The following is a 17,582-nucleotide window of genomic DNA, read 5'->3' on the forward strand; positions in this document are numbered from 1 at the left end:
TGGTAAATTAGTTACCATGCTCCATGGAGTTGCTGATCATCTATGTCTATCCTCAGCCATTAAATCTGCACCTACCAGATATTTATCCAGATGTTCTTTTGGGGAGTTGCAAAGCATAACATTCAATGCTTTTGCTAGAAACCTATTCCACATATCCATAACTTGTATGGGGTGGGGGGGGGGGGGGAAAGAGAATCACTTGAGGTTTGTTGATTTTGCACATTTACACTAGTTCTGTGATTATATTCCGAGTTAAAATACCTACTTAGACTTGCATTATTTTTTGAAGACATAAATCATGATGTGTCTCAAGCTTCTTTATAGCAATATAAACAAACTCAGTTCTGAGAGTCTTTCTTCATAACTAAATCTTAAAATTATCCTTATTGCATTTCCGTGAACTCTCTGCAATACATCAATATCATTTGAAGACAGAGTACTTGAAACTGCACGTGATAGGGCAGATGTCTGGGTATGTCCTGTCCCACCAGCAGGACAGGCCGACCAGAGGTAGCAGTACAGTGATATACAGTCAGGAAGGAGTGACCCAGGGAGTCCTCAACATTGACTCCGGACCACTTGAAATCTCATGGCGTCAGGTCAAACATGGGCAAGGAAACCTCCTGCTGATTATCACCTACCGTCCTCCCTCAGCTGATGAATCAGTCCTCCTCCATGTTGAGCACCACTTGGATGAAGCACTGAAGGTAGCAAGGGCACAGAATGTACTCTGGCTGGGGGACTTCAGTGTCTATCACCAAGAGTGGCTCAGTAGCACCACTACTGACCGAGCTGGCTGAGTCCCGAAGGACATAGCTGCCAGACTGGGCCTGCGGCAAGTGGTGAGCGAACCAACATGAGGGAAAAACCTACTTTACCTCGTCCTCACTAATCTACCCGCATCAGTCCATGACAGCATTGGTAGGAGTTATTACCGCACAGTCCTCGTCGAGACTAAGTCCTGTCTTCGCACTGAGGACATCATCCAACGTGTTGTGTGGCACTACCACCGTGCTAAATGAGATGGATTCAGAACAGATCTAGCAGCTCAAAACTGGACATCCATGAGGTGCTGTGGGCCATCAGCAGCAGCAGAATTGTATTCCAGCACAATCTGTAACCTCATGGCCCGGCATATTCCTCGCTTTACCATTACCAACAAGCCAGGGGATCAACCCTGGTTCAATGAAGAGTGTAGAAGGGCATGCCAGGAGCAGCACCAGGCGTACCTAAAAGTGAAGTGCCAACCTGGTGAAGCTACAACTCAGGACTACATGCATGCTAAACAGCGGAAGCAACATGCTATAGACAGAGCTAACCAACTCCGCAACCAACGGATCAGATCAAAGCTCTGCAGTCCTGCCACATCCAGTCGTGAATGGTGGTGGACAATTAAACAACTAACGGGAGGAGGAGGCTCTGTAAACATCCCCATCCTCAAAGATGGCGGAGTCCAGCACGTGAGTGCAAAAGACAAGGCTGAAGCGTTTGCAACCATCTTCAGCCAGAAGTGCCGAGTGGATGATCCATCTCGGCCTCCTCCCGATCTCCCTACCATCACAGAAGCCAGTCTTCAGCCAATTTGATTCACTCCACATGATATCAAGGAACAGCTGAGTGCACTGGATACAGCAAAGGCTATGGGCCCCGACAACATCCCGGCTGTAGGGCTGAAGGCTTGTGCTCCAGAACCAGCCGTGCCTCTAGCCAAACTGTTCCAGTACAGCTACAACACTGGCATCTACCTGACAATGTTGAAAATTGCCCAGGTATGTCCTGTCCACAAAAGCAGGACAAATCCAATCCGGTCAATTACCGCCCCATCAGTCTACTCTCAATCATCAGCAAAGTGATGGAAGGTGTCGTCGACAGTGCTATCAAGCGGCACTTACTCACCAATAACCTGCTCACCAATTCTCAGTTTGGGTTCCGCCAGGACCACTCGGCTCCAGACCTCATTACAGCCTTGGTCCAAACATGGACAAAAGAGCTGAATTCCAGAGGTGAGGTGAGAGTGACCGCCCTTGATATCAAGGCAGCATTTGACCGAGTGTGGCACCAAGGAGCCCTAGTAAAATTGAAGTCAATGGGAATCAGGGGGAAATCTCTCCAGTGGCTGGAGTAACACCTAGCACAAAGGAAGATGGTAGTGGTTGTTGGAGGCCAATCAACTCAGCCCCAGGACATTGCTGCAGGTGTACCTCAGGGCAGTGTCCTAGGCCCAACCATCTTCAGCTGCTTCATCAATGACCTTCCCTCCATCATAAAGTCAGAAATGGGGATGTTCACTGATGATTGCACAGTGTTCAGTTCCATTCGCAACCCCTCAGATAATGAAGCAGTCCGTGCCCCCATGCAGCAAGACCTGGACAACATCCAGGCTTGGGCTGATAAGTGGCAAGTAACATTCGCGCCAGACAAGTGCCAGGCAATGACCATCTCCAACAAGAGAGAGTCTAACCACCTACCCTCGACATTCAGCGGCATTACCATCACCAAATCCCCCACCATCAACATCCTGGGGGTCACCATTGACCAGAAACTGAACTGGACCAGCCATATAAATACTGTGGCTACGAGAGCAGGTCAGAGGCTGGGTATTCTGTGGCAAGCGACTCACCTCCTGATTCCCCAAAGCCTTTCCACCATCTACAAGGCACAAGTCAGGAGTGTGATGGAATACTCTCCACTTGCTTGGATGAGTGCAGCTCCAACAACACTCACGAAGCTTAACACCATCCAGAACAAAGCAGTCCGCTTGACTGGCACCCTATCCACCACCCTAAACATTCACTCCCTCCACCATCGGCGCACCGTGGCTGCAGTGTGTACCATCCACAGGATGCACTGCAGCAACTCGCCAAGGCTTCTTCGACAGCACCTCCCAAACCTGCGACCTCTACCACCTAGAAGGACAAGGGCAGCAGGCACATGAGAACAACAACACCTGCACGTTCCCTTCCAAGTCACACACCATCCCGACTTGGAAATATATTGCTGTTCCTTCATCGTCGCTGGGTCAAAATCCTGGAACTCCCGACCTAACATCACTGTGGGAGAACCTTCACCACACGGACTGCAGCGGTTCAAGAAGGCGGCTCACCACCACCTTCTCAAAGGCGATTAGAGATAGGCAATAAATGTTGGCCTTGCCAGCGACGCCCAAATCCCATGAACGAATAAAAAAGATTTTCGTCTTAGTTGTGTTTGGGGAACACTCAGTTGTCAGACATGACGAGGAGGAAATGAGGATGAAGACCTTTTGAGTCAGGTCTCCGCCCCCCACTATAATGCCTCTGGGGCTTTCCCAAAATCTTGTAACAAGGCTTGTGCTTAGAATAGGCACAAGTGCAGTGTAAGCTTATACGAGGTCAGAAGAAGCATTGTCGGCCTCCGCTCCACTTTTCTCTCTCTGCACCAATGAGCACCCAAAGGATCCCCAAGAAATCTAATGTTGGGACTTGTGCTGGGACTCTGCAGAGTGATCTTACATCTCCTCTACAAGATAACTTCTCAGTTGCTTCCTTTTGAAGCTGAAAAACAGAAATTTCTCTTATCTTTATTCATAACTTAGGCCTCTAACAGTGCCAGTCAGCCATATGGCTCCTCTTTGAAAGCCATCAGGGCTTGAATATCTTCCTTGTGTCTTGATAACCTTTGCTAGATATAATACTCAAGAGGTTCTCAACCTGAGCATTATACAGTTCTGACATGTCTTCCTCTGACTTATAAGAGTATAAATTTGGCGACGCCTGGTTGCGGATACGAAGGTGGTGATGCGGTCGTAACGCATGCCCAAACTTGGAGGTAATTAATATAGATTAGCCGAGCTGCCAGTGTCTGTCGCACCTCCACATGCAGCTCACCCATTAGAAGAACTGAATATCGGGTTGCTTGCCTCGCTGGGGGGGGGCGGGAGTCGATAAGCATACTGTGGAGTTGGAGAAGCACTCTTTCACCTCCTGATTCCAAAGCAACTATTTTTTTAAATTTGTTTTTTTTAAAAAAAATCTTACCTTGTGTTGGTAAGCGGAATGCTGAGCAGAGAAGGTCTGGTTCCTGTCCGCTCTGCTGTATCAAATTTAACAGAAGGGGCCAAAAACAGGCGTTATGCCCCACGTTTACATATGTAAGGGGCCTAACGCCAGTTTTACACAGCCACCAGAGACGCACGTAAAACCGCCCAACCCAATATCAGGTCGGAAGTGTTTCAGGCATACTTTGGGCGCGGGACGTTGGTCTGTGAAATTGGCCCAATGAGATCCAATTTCTACCCCGTAATCTCCCACTTTGGCTATATATAGTTCAGCGTTGAATCTACTAAGATCCCTCGATGTCTTTTAACTTAATCCTTGGCTATTTAGACACCATTCATATGTGGTCCATTTCTTCTTCCCATGCAAAGTACTTTACACTTGTCTTCATTAAATTTCAACTGTCATTATTCCACACACTTACAGATTTTGTCCAGCTCATTCTGTATTTCCCAAAATGCCACCTCAGAATCAACTGTCCCTCCTGATTTGGTATAATCTGCAAATTTAACTGATTTGCAATTAATTTCTGAATCCAAGTTGTTGATGTAAGAAACAGTAGTGTGTTGATCTCAACTCAAAGCCTTTCATGAGGATCTCTGTCAAATGCTTTTTGGAAGTGCAGGTATCGAGCATCCCACAGTCCACTTGGGATGTCACCTTCTCAAAAAAAACAAAAGGTAGACAACTTTAAATTAATGGAAATGAAAATTGGGCAGTTTTTATAATGGTCAGCCAACCAGAAAAGTTTGTTTTACATCCACGCAGCAAGTTGAAAATCTACCCCAAGGAGGTTAGTCACAAATGATATTTCCATCCTGAATCCAGATTAATGCTCTTTACTAGGTTATTGTTGTACAGATAATCTCAAGTCTCCTAATAATCGATTCCATTATTTTATATGGTACTGAAGCAAGACTAATGGGTCTGTAGTTGCCTGCATCTATTTTGTCATTCTTTTTTAAAATGGGCACCATTTCCTGTTTCCAATACACAAATAGCACCCTAGTGTTCAATAACCCCTTCATAATTAAACAGAAGGAAAAGACGTACAGCAGATAATTTACAGTAAATGAGTGCTTCAATTCCATACTACTTTAAATGGTTTCTGAAATCAAAATAATAGTGTCCAAAATCCTACAGTCTTTTTCAGCATATTTTTAACAGAATCTTTGAAGATTGTAACACATGCCCACAGAGTTTCATCTCGTTCTCATGGCATGGAAATAGTTAGCAATGAAATCAATGGGATGAAAATTGGGCAGGTAATTGAACTCCTGCAATGATGTCCTCGGGCTGTGGTGATTGGCCTCCACATCCACAACCATCTTCCTGGACAGGTTTCCCTTTGACCCGCATTGACTTCAGCTTTGCCATGGCTCATTGGTGGCATACTCCGTTAGAACTCTGCCTTGATGTCAAGAGCGGCTGCTCTCAACTTTTCTCTGGCATTCAGCTCTTACATCCATATCTGAATCAATTCTGCAATGAGATCTGAAACCGAATGGTTCAGGAGGGAACCCAAACGGAGCATCGGTGATCAAGTTATTAATCTATTATGCTCTCCAAGCTGTTTCTTAGGTGTGTGCTGCCATCAGCCAATTCAGATATAGGTGCAGTTCCCTCAGGGGCAGGTATACAGTCTCCGACAGAGACCTTGTAAAATCCAAACAGTTGTTTCGTGTACTTGTCCTCATGTGCCAAGCACCTGTAATGTTATATGGGGCTCTCCCTGATGGTATCTAAATTTATACTGTACTGAATGATATGAAATTTATTTTGTGGAAATTATATTTACACATATATCAGATTTTAATTAGTGGGCATACTTTTCTTTTGGAAATTTGCTTGAAATTTAAAAATTCTGAACCCCCACCACACCATATATTACATAATATTTAGTGCTAATGTTGCCTCTGTCCACAATGGAAAACCACAATCGAATATACTGTACCACTGAACTTATGTTTTTGTTAATCTCATTACCAGATATATTCTTAGGATATGGTATGAAAAGAATGTTATAACACAACTAGTGGGATATGACTTAGAATCCCACTTTGATGCTGACCACCACAGGTCAGGTCCAGTCAGATCAGCTCACTTAAGACATAAATCATATTGCACGGGTTTTGATACTGTATCCTCTTTCTATTAAAGGGGCATGGTCTTCATGAAGAAGTAGCCAACAAAGCTTTAATTGTTTACAGATAATGCCATGATGGAAATCACATTGAAACTTTGCACTCAGACAGGGTGGAAAGCAGTCTGGGCCCATTTTCAGGCCAGAATTGGTATGATCACTCCCCCCAGGACTTATCTTTAGGCCACAACCGGCAAGTCAAGAGGCCCAACATTCATCTTTAGAGAAAGGGCGAGCTTCCTATGGAGACACAACAGGCACCAGCAGCTTTTTTTTTATTCGTTCATGGGATGTGGGCTTCGCTGGCAAGGCCGGCATTTATTGCCCATCCGTAATTGCCCTTGAGAAGGTGGTGGTGAGCCGCCTTCTTGAACCGCTGCAGTCCGTGTGGTGACAGTTCTCCCACAGTGCTGTTAGGAAGGGAGTTCCAGGATTTTGACCCAGCGACGATGAAGGAACGGCGATATATTTCCAAGTCGGGATGGTATGATATTGGAGGGGAACGTGCAGGTGGTGTTGTTCCCATGTGCCTGCTGCTCTTGTCCTTCTAGGTGGTAGAGGTCGCGGGTTTGGGAGGTGCTGTCGAAGAAGCCTTGGCGAGTTGCTGCAGTGCATCCTGTGGATGGTACACACTGCAGCCACAGTGCGCCGGTGGTGAAGGGAGTGAACGTTTAGGGTGGTGGATGGGGTGCCAATCAAGCGGGCTGCTTTATCTTGGATGGTGTCGAGCTTCTTGAGTGTTGCTGGAGCTGCAATCATCCAAGCAAGTGGAGAGTATTCCATCATACTCCTGACTTGTGCCTTGTAGATGGTGGAAAGGCTCTGGGGAGTCAGGAGGTGAGTCACTCGACGCAGAATACTCAGCCTCTGACCTGCTCTCGTAGCCACAGTATTTATATGGCTGGTCCAGTTCAGTTTCTGGTCAATGGTGACCCCCAGGATGTTGATGGTGGGGGATTCGGCGATGGTAATGCCATTAAATGTCAAGGGGTGGTGGTTAGGCTCTCTCTTGTTGGAGATGGTCATTGCCTGGCACTTATCTGGCGCGAATGTTACTTGCCACTTATGAGCCCAAGCCTGGATGTTGTCCAGGTCTTGCTGCATGCGGGCTCGGACTGCTTCATTATTTGAGGGGTTGCGAATGGAACTGAACACTGTGCAGTCATCAGCGAACATCCCCATTTCTGACTTTATGATGGAGGGAAGGTCATTGATGAAGCAGCTGAAGATGGTTGGGCCGAGGACACTGCCTTGAGGAACTCCTGCAGCAATGTCCTGGGGCTGAGATGATTGGCCTCCAACAACCACTACCCAAGTAATGATAATGAGATTCAAGGAACAATTTGGTGCTGGCCTTGGGCCTCTCGATTGGGGCGCATGCAGTCGATGGTTATGGAGCCATAACCAATTTCTACCCCATAGTCTCGAGTCAAACTGGTCAGTTGCTGCACATTGCCGGAGATTGGCCTTGGAGCCTGCACATAGGTATGATGTTCCTCAAACAGCCTTCTTTTCAGGTGAGTTCTGGTCCCACTACACCAAAGCAATGGGCAGCCTTCTCCTGACCTACTTCCCACTATGCTTTTCACTCACCACCCCTCTGGCTCCCTTGTGCTCCCTGTGAATCACCCAGTGCCATATCCCCAGTAATAATTGCACTCAGGTGAAAGTATCTGAGCTGGTACATGGGAGTGAGAAAGCATGTGATGCAGTGGGTAACATTGAGAAGGTTGGGGCAAGGGGACATAGGGCAAGGTCACGCTCTAGGGACTTCAGTGTGGTCTGGCCTTCATTATCCTTTTCCACATCATCATCATCATAATATTTGATGAGGCAGAAATGTATGCCTTGCTGCTCCTCCTTAAAATCATCATCTCTGTCCTCTTCCTTCTATTTAGCCTTCTATTGCTTGTAGTAGATCTGCAAAGAAGGGTACATGCTAAGAATGGGTTAACACTACCCCTTTGGAATTACAGAGATAGACAAGGGGGTGGAAGTTTGTGGCTGTGTGGTGTTTCACAGGGACACTGTGGCAAAAGTGTTCGTGTTCAGCCATTAATCTGTGCTGGCAATATGTCCCCAACCTCGCCATCACCCATGGTAAGAGCAAAGTTCCCTCTTTTGTGGCCTACATCTCATGGGCATTGTGCGTCATCTTTTCCTGCAACAAGAATGAGTAAATTAGATGAAGGCTAGCAATTAAGGACTGTGTTCCTTGTGTCATGGGAAAGCTGAAGTAAGAGATGTGGTGATATCATTCTGTTAAAGAGGAGGAAGAAGTTTTAGAGCTGTGCAAGTCAGTAATTGCTGTTAAGGTAGTTTGTAGCAACACTAAGATTTCGATTTAGTGTCCCATCCCCTTAACCAGAGTGCATTGTGAAGGGTTAGTTGTACAACTATTACTTTTAGAGGGTGAAGAGTGTACTGGTGCCCAGGGTGCCCAAGGAAGAAAAGTGAGAGTGACCAGTTTGTTACTTTGACTGCTCTGTCAGGTCATTAAACTTTGTGTAGCACTGATCTGCAGTCCTGGAGGTAAGATAGTTGGCACTCAGTGCTCGTGCCACTTCCCTCTGCATGGCATGAGTTGCATTTTTGGCAGGGTTCTGGTCATAGATACCTAGCACTCTGTTTATCCTTTGCTCTATTTCATCCGGAAGGATTTACAGGTCCTTGTCTGAGAAACTGTGACACTTTCTTTTCTGCCTCTGTGCTATGCCCTGGTCCTGTCTGTCCCAACTGCTCCTGTGTTAAACATTCTTGAAAAGTGGCACAAAAACATTAATTAGACAGGCAGTCAAGCTAGCTGACAGTCAAAGTGAGCAAAGCAGTGGCCCTTACTTACCTGCCCCAGCCTGTTGCTGAAATCTTCAACCAGAATTGTCTTTTTAAAAGCTGCACTCTAGTTTCCATGCAGCCCAGCAGATTGCTCCCAGGTTACATGAGTTTTATGCCAATAACTGCTCCAATGGAGATATGCCAATGAGCTGACCCAGGAAATTCTCATGTAAATACCTCTCCATACCATCAGCAGGCACAAATATTTTCCATTGGCATAATAGTGGTGCGATGTAAAATACGGTGCAACTCACCGCGCAGAAATTCAGGGCAAGAATGTTGAAGAGCACATAACACAGCTTGTGTGTCCCTAGTGTAAACATGGAGGTTTGCCTTAAATACAAGCAATTTTGTGGTGTGGCTTCAGTCATAATCTTACAGAAGATGGCCTATCTTTATCTCTTCAGCATTGGAGACAGTTGGCACTGGCATGGAGTAGACCATATTCACAAAGTCCACAGTCTGAATCTAATGCCTTCAAGAGAAAAGATGGATTTCTTTGCAGTTTGACAAACTGGACTACAATATTCTATCATCTGACTTATATAGAGTCACTGGACTATTCAATTTTCTAACAGTGACAAGCAGGGCTTCTGATTAAAACTGTAATTCTACTTTTTCCAGCTACCTTCACTGCTTGTTTTTTCTCGTGTAAATCCAGTGTAACTGCAATTTCAAGCAGGTGAATTTTTATAACTGAAGAGAGATTGTTATCCTATAGAGTATAGATGGATAGGCAACATTACGGTCAATCTTTCTTGATAGAGCCATTGCTTGGATCTTGTCAGCACTGAAGATACACACCATTTATCCACCCACTGTCTAATTTTGTCTACATCCACCTGCAGTGATTCAGATGCTACTTGATTTCAGATGAGACGTAAACTACTCTCTAGAGGGTGGTGTCATCAGCAAAGAGAACAATATTACTTTTGATGATATCCACCAGGTAATTAATGAAGATGCAAAACAGAAAGGGACCATGCATAATTCCCTGATTTCTCTCTTATAGATGTTGCAAAAAAATAATAAATATCCATTTATAATGATCAGATGTTTGATTCCTCAAAGTCATGCATCCATTTCAGCAGCTCACCAGATATGTTGTCAAAAGCCAATTTTTAAAAATGAGGCTGTAACACCACGTCCTGCTACGTGGCTCTAGAAGGGCTACTGCTCTAACTTTCTGTTGGATGTCAAGAAAATTTTGGACGATAAGGTTGTAAATTCAGATGTTGTGACAGTTTTTCATTCATTGGGGGAGATTTTGTAGCCTCCCGCCCGATAAGGTTGCAAATTCAGATGTTGTGACAGTTTTTCATTCATTGGGGGAGATTTTGTAGCCTCCCGCCCAGCAGAAACAGGGCGGAGGCACCCTGGAAATGGTGGGGAATGACTTACTGTCCATTCTTGCTGACAATGTGGCAATCCCCATCTTCCCAGGGGCCTACCACTGGGCGGCCGAAGCACCCACCTGAGCCAGGTGATAGGACCTTTTAATATACAAATCGGGGTCCTATGAAGTACATAGCACCCCAATTGCCATTTTAGAACAGCATTGCAGAGGATGTGCTATGTACGTTCCACCCAGTATCAGCTAGCGGTCCAGCCAAAGAGAAGCCCAGCAGGTAAGCTTTAATTTATTTTTGTGGGACTGGGAGAAGAAGCATTGCTCCTCTGGGTGCCACAAAAACATGAACTGGTTCCTGGCTGGGGCAAAGATCGCATCGTACAAGAAGGAGGTACCAAATAATACGTCATGGTCAATGTGGCCTCCTAGACTAGAGGGATTGGAGAGGAATTTTTCAGATTTTTTTTTCCCTAATTGGCCTTGGGTTTTTGATCTTTTTTTTGCTTTCATGGTGCTCCATGGCACCTGGGGGGTAAGGAGTCTGTTGACATGATGCATAAGGAATCACAACCGAATGGGACAGGCTAGATGGACCAGCTGGACCTTTCCTGTCTGACGTTTTCGTATGTTCGTAGATTTTTTTTGTATGGGAATCATTTTGATGGCTTCCCCATTAGTTTGGTTAATTTTTTTTCTTTTTCACATATAAGCCAGTTTATTTTAAGTAATAGGAAAGAAAATCTTAAACAGCACAAAATGTACGTTTTGAAGAGAAACCATTTCCACAACTTTATAAAATTAGTTAAAAAGAAAAGGCATGCTGTTTCCCCAGTAAGCAATTTGTGTGACCATATCGGGGAATGTGAACTATTTGTGAATCTCTGCTGTTACCACATTTACCACAATTAAGGTTTTGGTATTGGGGAGGCTCCTAACCACACTTAAATTTCACAAATACACAATTGCATTATTTGCATCTTAAAAGGAATAGAGAAAGAGAAATGAGATCAAAAGAGTTTGCAGGCTGAGGTAAACCAGACACAGGTTTCTACACAAGTCTGAACAATGCAAAGCATAGTGGCCTTTTTGGGATGTTTAATAAGCCTCAGGTGGTGGGTGTAGGTGCCATGTGAAGGGCATTAAAATAGATACTTTTACTTTTTTCCTCTTTAATCCAGCTTTCTAAACGGATAACCAGGGTCCTTTATATTATTTTCTCAAGGTCATGATCATTGTTCACAAATACTTTGGTTCAAAATGATTCCATACTGTTGTGGAAATATTTCACAACAACTAATTCAGGTAACACGCATGTGCAAGCTCATCAAAACCGATTGTGTTTTATGTTATTGCTGTGCATCTCCCCCACCTCCAGGTATATGGAAGGCTATATAAATCTGCTGACAAAGTGGCATTTTGAAACACTTAAGAGATGAAACAAAGAAAATGCATTAAGTAAAGGTTTCATTGTTTTCCTTGAAATAGAGATTTTCCCATTACTGACTGACAGTTTTCTTTCAGGCATTAAGGCTAATACCTTCACATCATATGCCAAATTATCTTCAAGTGACACAAATGTACTTCTTCCCTTTTTCAATAGTACTAACCTTTCATATGAGTGGATGCTCTTCTCTTTCACTCTTCTAGATTGTAATCAAATACGAACAATTTCTGATTTGAATTAAAGATTGTCTAATTCTCAGGAATGGTTGTAATTACATTAATAGATGAAATAGCTTGAAATTTGGGACCGTGATCACTCTATCAGGTTTATACACTAGGCAGTTTTTTTCTCCAAAACCAACTAATCCATAAAATTGTAGAAGTCAAAAAAGGTCATTTAGCCATCTCGCTCACCCAATTATTGTGTCACCTTTACATTCAGAATGTATATATAACATTTTTGTCTTTTTCTTGCTTTTGTGCCAAGGTAGTATTCCTCTACTGTCAAATCAACTACCTGTCCATATTCACTACAGTAGGAAGCAGTCATTTCTGTATGTTAACAAGTCTAAATATAAACTAGTTAGTCTTAAGTACATTTCCTCACCTTAGCTGAGAGCCATGCCACCAGATCTCTTTTCATAGAGAAACACAGTCTGACAAATTGAATCAAAGCTTCCCTCTCAGTCCATTTAAGAACAAGTGTCATTTTTATTCTCTCTTCTATGAACAAATCCTTTTCAATGCCACATGCCCTTTCATAAGTACAGTGACCAAAACTGGAATAATGAACAAGTATTTTGAAATGAAAGGAATTATCTTGTCAAAAATATGGTAAGGACAACATATGAATTCATGTAATCATTGTTAGTAATACCTTATGATTTAATAAATTATAGACAAACACTGCTTTTTCCATCATGTTCCTGGAATGGTGAAGAAACAATTTATAAAAAATTTATACTTCGGTTAGTCAATTTAACAGGTATATTAGTTTGCAGATTGAACTGAAATCTTTATAACAATAATTGATGATCACCACTGAAAAATTATGTGGGAAAAAGTGATAGCTAAAATTTCCAAAATGTTCCACTCAGTCCAACCTAATCTAACTCAGTCTGATCTATTGTATATAATGTCAGTTACAACTAAATTTTAAATTATAGTCAATTAACACCTCATAAATATTATGTACAATTTGCCAAAATACGTAATGGGCAGGACTTTGCTGTGAAAATAATGGTGAGGTTAACACCATTATTTATGTACAAATCGAACAGTAACTCCCGGCGACCACACATGTGCAGTTAAATGTGGAAATCGGGAAGTTGCTGTTTGGGCTGTGATGTTCTTCCAAAAGCTGAGCGAAAACAGCATCTTGCCGGCTGACTCACCATTCAAATACATTGGACGATGTGAAGTTCCTGTACTGACATTGTAGGTACAACTAAACTCACCAAAAAAAGTTAGGGCTTGTCCATTCCAGTGTAAGTACCCTTTTAATGGCGTGGTAAGTCTTAATTACTGTCAAACAACCTCTCTGGCACTGAAAATCAACTTTTACAAGTGTGGAGTCTCATTCTTTCAGATATTAATTGGTGTTGGACATTTAAAAAAAACAATTATTTTAAAAAACTTTTTCTTTGTTTCTTTTATCTCTGTCTCTTAATTCAATCTTTCTTTCACACTCTTTATTTCACTTACCGCACCTGATTTGACGCTGAATTCATTATTCTAACTTACGCTTCCTAGTTCTCACTCTGTGTTGTTGTTAACAATTCTTTAATCTGATTGGTTAAGGAGACACACAGTTACTTGTCCTGTTCACACAGATCCCAGATGCCCTGTAGAGGGCGCCACATCATTTTGCTGCGCCATTGGCAGCAACTTGTTGTGCAAAAGCTCATGGAAAGTCTATGGGCTAGTCAAGTCTAACAAATGGAAATCAGGCTCAGTGTTTTCATCAAGATCTCTACATAATCATAGTGAATGAAAATAGAACATTGGATATGTTTGAACCATGCATGTGTTTATCCAGTCAAGACTGTACTATAATGGTGGGTCTCTCTACCATATAATAAAGTTAAGTTGTAATTTTTCTTTTAACTAATTTTTAAAAAAGTTTTCTTTTGAACCTAACGGGACTGTCATTTGTTTAGTTATACATGCTCCACACATACTTATCTGGTCCAAGCACATTTTAATAAGGAAAAGCAACATTTTGAGATTGCCATTTCTTCATAATAATTTAGCATAATTTGAGTTTTTGCAATGTTTTGCGCTGGCTCAAAAAAAATGCACTGAAGCTGGCCCCGCCCATACAACTGGCCACGCCCCCAATTGAAACAACGAAGTTGCTGATTTTCCTCCAATTGTGCCCGCCTGCAGCCATTCAAGGAGAGTCTGAAAATTAAGCTGCTTTTCTTCGGTGCACAGGCACTAGTAGGCAGTTTTAAGTGTTTTTAAATATTAAAAATGTTTTAATTTACTAAGAAACTGACGCATCTACACCAATGAAAGTAATAAATGCGTAGTTTTTTTTATTGTCATTTTCAGTGATTTAAATCAGGATACTCACAGGTGGAGGACTAGACACTCTTATTAAAAATGCTTATTGTTTGTGATAAACCCATTTTCAGCTGTATTAATAAAACTGCACCAGGTTACCACTCTTAAATACATCAAAGAATATTTTTTATTGCAAAAAAAAATAAATGATTACGTTCTGTTAAGCTGACAGACTGCACGGATTCATGGAAGATTTTATGTTTGTGATTATGTTAATAGCATTTTATCAGAAACTTGCAATAAAACCCAGCCAGCGCAATTTTCTGGCCTAATTTGCGCTCAATTGTTGATTGCACCCAAAGCAGAAATACAGGGCCTTTGTATATGTTGTTTCATGCTGCTTTAATTGCATTTTTTTTGTATTTTCCCTTAAATTATACTTTTAGAAGAATTTTATGAGTAATAAAATTTTGTAACACAGTACTAGGTTGAATAGCTTCAGACTTAAATATTTTAGCATCTGGAATTATTTACTTTGAATGATAACTTTATTTAGTTCACAAAAACAGGTTAAAGCAAAGGATTATTTTTTTTAAAACTGTCATAGAACATGCTGGGGTTAATTTTAACCCTACCCACCCGGTGGAAACTGGGCAGTTAAAAACGAGAAGATTACTTACTCGCGTAGAACTCAACCCTTTCCCGCCCATTTCTGATTTTAATCTGCAGTGTTCTGTAGGCAGATAAGGCCTCGCCTAAAATATTTAAGTCTTAAGCTAGTCATACACACAGTAGTACTGCATTACAATATTTTTATTATTCTCATAAAATTCTTCTAAAAGTATAATTTAAGGAAAAATACAAAAAAAATTGCAATTAAAGCAGCATGAAACAACATATACAAAGGCCCTGAATTTCTGCTTTGGGTGCAATCGGCAATTGAGCGCAAATTATGCCCGAAAATTGCGCTGGCTGGATTTTAGGCAGGGGACTCATGAATTTATGAAAATTGGGATCCTATTACGTCAACAGGACCTCAATCGTATTTTAATTAGGGCCCTGAGCAGGGAGGTCACAATGGCTTTCCCGCCGGGCTGAAACAGGTCAGAAGCTGTTCTGCAGACAGAAAAGACCCTGAAAGGTTAAGTCTAAAACTTTCCTTTGTGGGGCAGACATGCTCCTCCAGGCCCCACAAGGAAAGGCACAGCCTTCCCTGTCCCAGACTCCCCTCCTTCCTTCCCAAGAGACCTCTCGAAACTCCATCCCTGCCAATTACTTGCAAGGCTGCCTTTGGCAGCCTGATCTTTCCCTGCTGGCAGCTGCTTTGCGCCCCCTTCCTGCCCGGAACGAGCAGGATGTGAACTGGCGGCATGATACCTGAGAGTTAAAAATACTTTGGGTCTGAAACTTAGGCTAGAAAGTGTGTTTGTCACACGCCCGAAACCCCCTTCCTTTCACCCAAAAGCCACCCAAGGTTAAAATCGACCCCACTCTTTGATTTAAAATTATTTTGCAAGTCAACATTCTCTGGTCTGGTGTCGAATCCTCACTTCATAACAAACACGTTCAGTTTATGTTGCAAGTAGGTGAGAAATCAAATAATGTGGCCCTCTGGTGGAAAATATCATATTACATCTCAAGTACCCAAGGCAAGAACTGAAGACTTATAAATAATAAAGCTGATTAGCATTATTTTATTTCAAATTAACTAGTTCGATATTTATCAACAAAAATGCATTATTCTACCATTAAAATGCAAAACTACTACACAGGCACAATAATGCATGCATAGTGGAGAATAATGAATGTGAAATTTGTTTTCAATACTAAAGATTAAAATCACTAAAAGCATTCAGAATATGTCTTATAGTCCTGGAAAAAAAAGCTTTTGCATTAGGTAGGGATGTATGAAATAAAAAGGTCTTAAGGAAAACAAAACTTACCTGCTGTTGTTGCAGATGCAGCAGTTCTACTGTGCTTACTTCACCACTGGTGTCACCACTTGATCTTCCATCTCTGCTGCCAGCATCTAATTGGCTGCTTAGAGTGCTCATTCCATTTTGATTCATTGAACTGTTGCTTATTGTCTCTGTCGCGGATTCTTGCATCATGACTTAATACCTAAAAGTGATTAAGAAGCATCAATTAACACTCTCGTTACACCTTTACACTTCCATTATCAAGATGGTCCCATTCTGCCAATTACAGAGGCAGTCCCAGAGCAGAAGGGAAAAGCGTGGTACAGTCTTCCAGCAAATAAATATCTTAAAGAATTGCCTAGCTCCCCTTTTTTTAAAAAAAGTACATACCAGATACATATTACTAAATTTACAGCTAACATACCTATATCACATTTTTCTGAACTGCAAGATACATCAAATTGAGGGACACTGCATGATAAAAATAGAATATATGCAATAATTGTCTTGTTTTTAGTCTTGCCATCTCAAAACACCTTATATTGAAAGCACAAATTCATACACTGTATTTCATACAATATTATCCAGCTTCGACAACCGTGAATGACTGTGGCTTATTTAAAATATTCAGTATCTTGATTCTGTCAGTATTTTACAGCATTCTTTATGAAAGACCGTTGTTTAATGATGCACAGCTAATCATACTAAATTAAAATTTTGTAAGGGAGTTACAAATCATACAGTATCAGCCTGTGATAAATAGTGCAATGGGCTTCCTTTTTGGGTGACTAAATAAAATTTTGCCTCAAAGGCATATAAAGAAAAAGGCCCTTGCAGAAAACATCACAGATATTGCCTAGTTTTAAATCTACTGGCTGATATTCATTTATTTTTGTGACATTTAAAACATTTAATACTGTCCTTCGTCGGAAGTAATTAAGCCCATGCATGAGCAGCAATCAAACTGTTCACTTGAAGATGACTTAAAACTCAATTTTAACATAGGCAAATAAATGAAAGATATAAAATTAATTTTCCAGGCATGTATTAGATATGAAAGCTGGAAATAAAATCTATCAAGAATATCACTAATGATTGTGCTAAAAACAGCATAAATTATGCATATTACCTTCTCTCCTGTAATAAATGTTTTATCATTTTCACTGCATAACTGTACTGTACTTTGAGGACAGAAAAGTGATGTCCTGCCAAGATCAGTTTATATCCTTACAGTAAATAAATAGCCACAACGGCCTCACAAACCACAATTTGAAGATCTAGCACCTACACTCTACTGACTCGAGATCACATTTTTCCCCGAAGGTCTTAAAACTTGAGTTAACACATGG

The 17,582-nt window shown here is 41.9% G+C and overlaps 1 protein-coding gene across 4 annotated transcripts in view; it reads right to left on the reverse strand.

Annotated features, from left to right (window-relative positions):
- Window positions 1-17,582, reverse strand: part of foxp2 (forkhead box P2) — a 561,942-nt gene that overhangs the window by 247,928 nt on the left and 296,432 nt on the right. For all 4 annotated transcript variants that reach the window (XM_067999554.1, XM_067999556.1, XM_067999553.1 and 1 more), the window contains one exon: window positions 16,258-16,435. In XM_067999554.1, coding sequence (XP_067855655.1) covers window positions 16,258-16,425 — 168 coding nt within the window. In that variant the 5' untranslated portion in view covers window positions 16,426-16,435. The remainder of the gene's footprint in view (window positions 1-16,257; window positions 16,436-17,582) is intronic.

The sequence above is a fragment of the Heptranchias perlo genome, chromosome 18 (assembly GCF_035084215.1).
Source record: "Heptranchias perlo isolate sHepPer1 chromosome 18, sHepPer1.hap1, whole genome shotgun sequence".
In the NCBI taxonomy this organism is placed as follows: Eukaryota; Metazoa; Chordata; class Chondrichthyes; order Hexanchiformes; family Hexanchidae; genus Heptranchias; species Heptranchias perlo.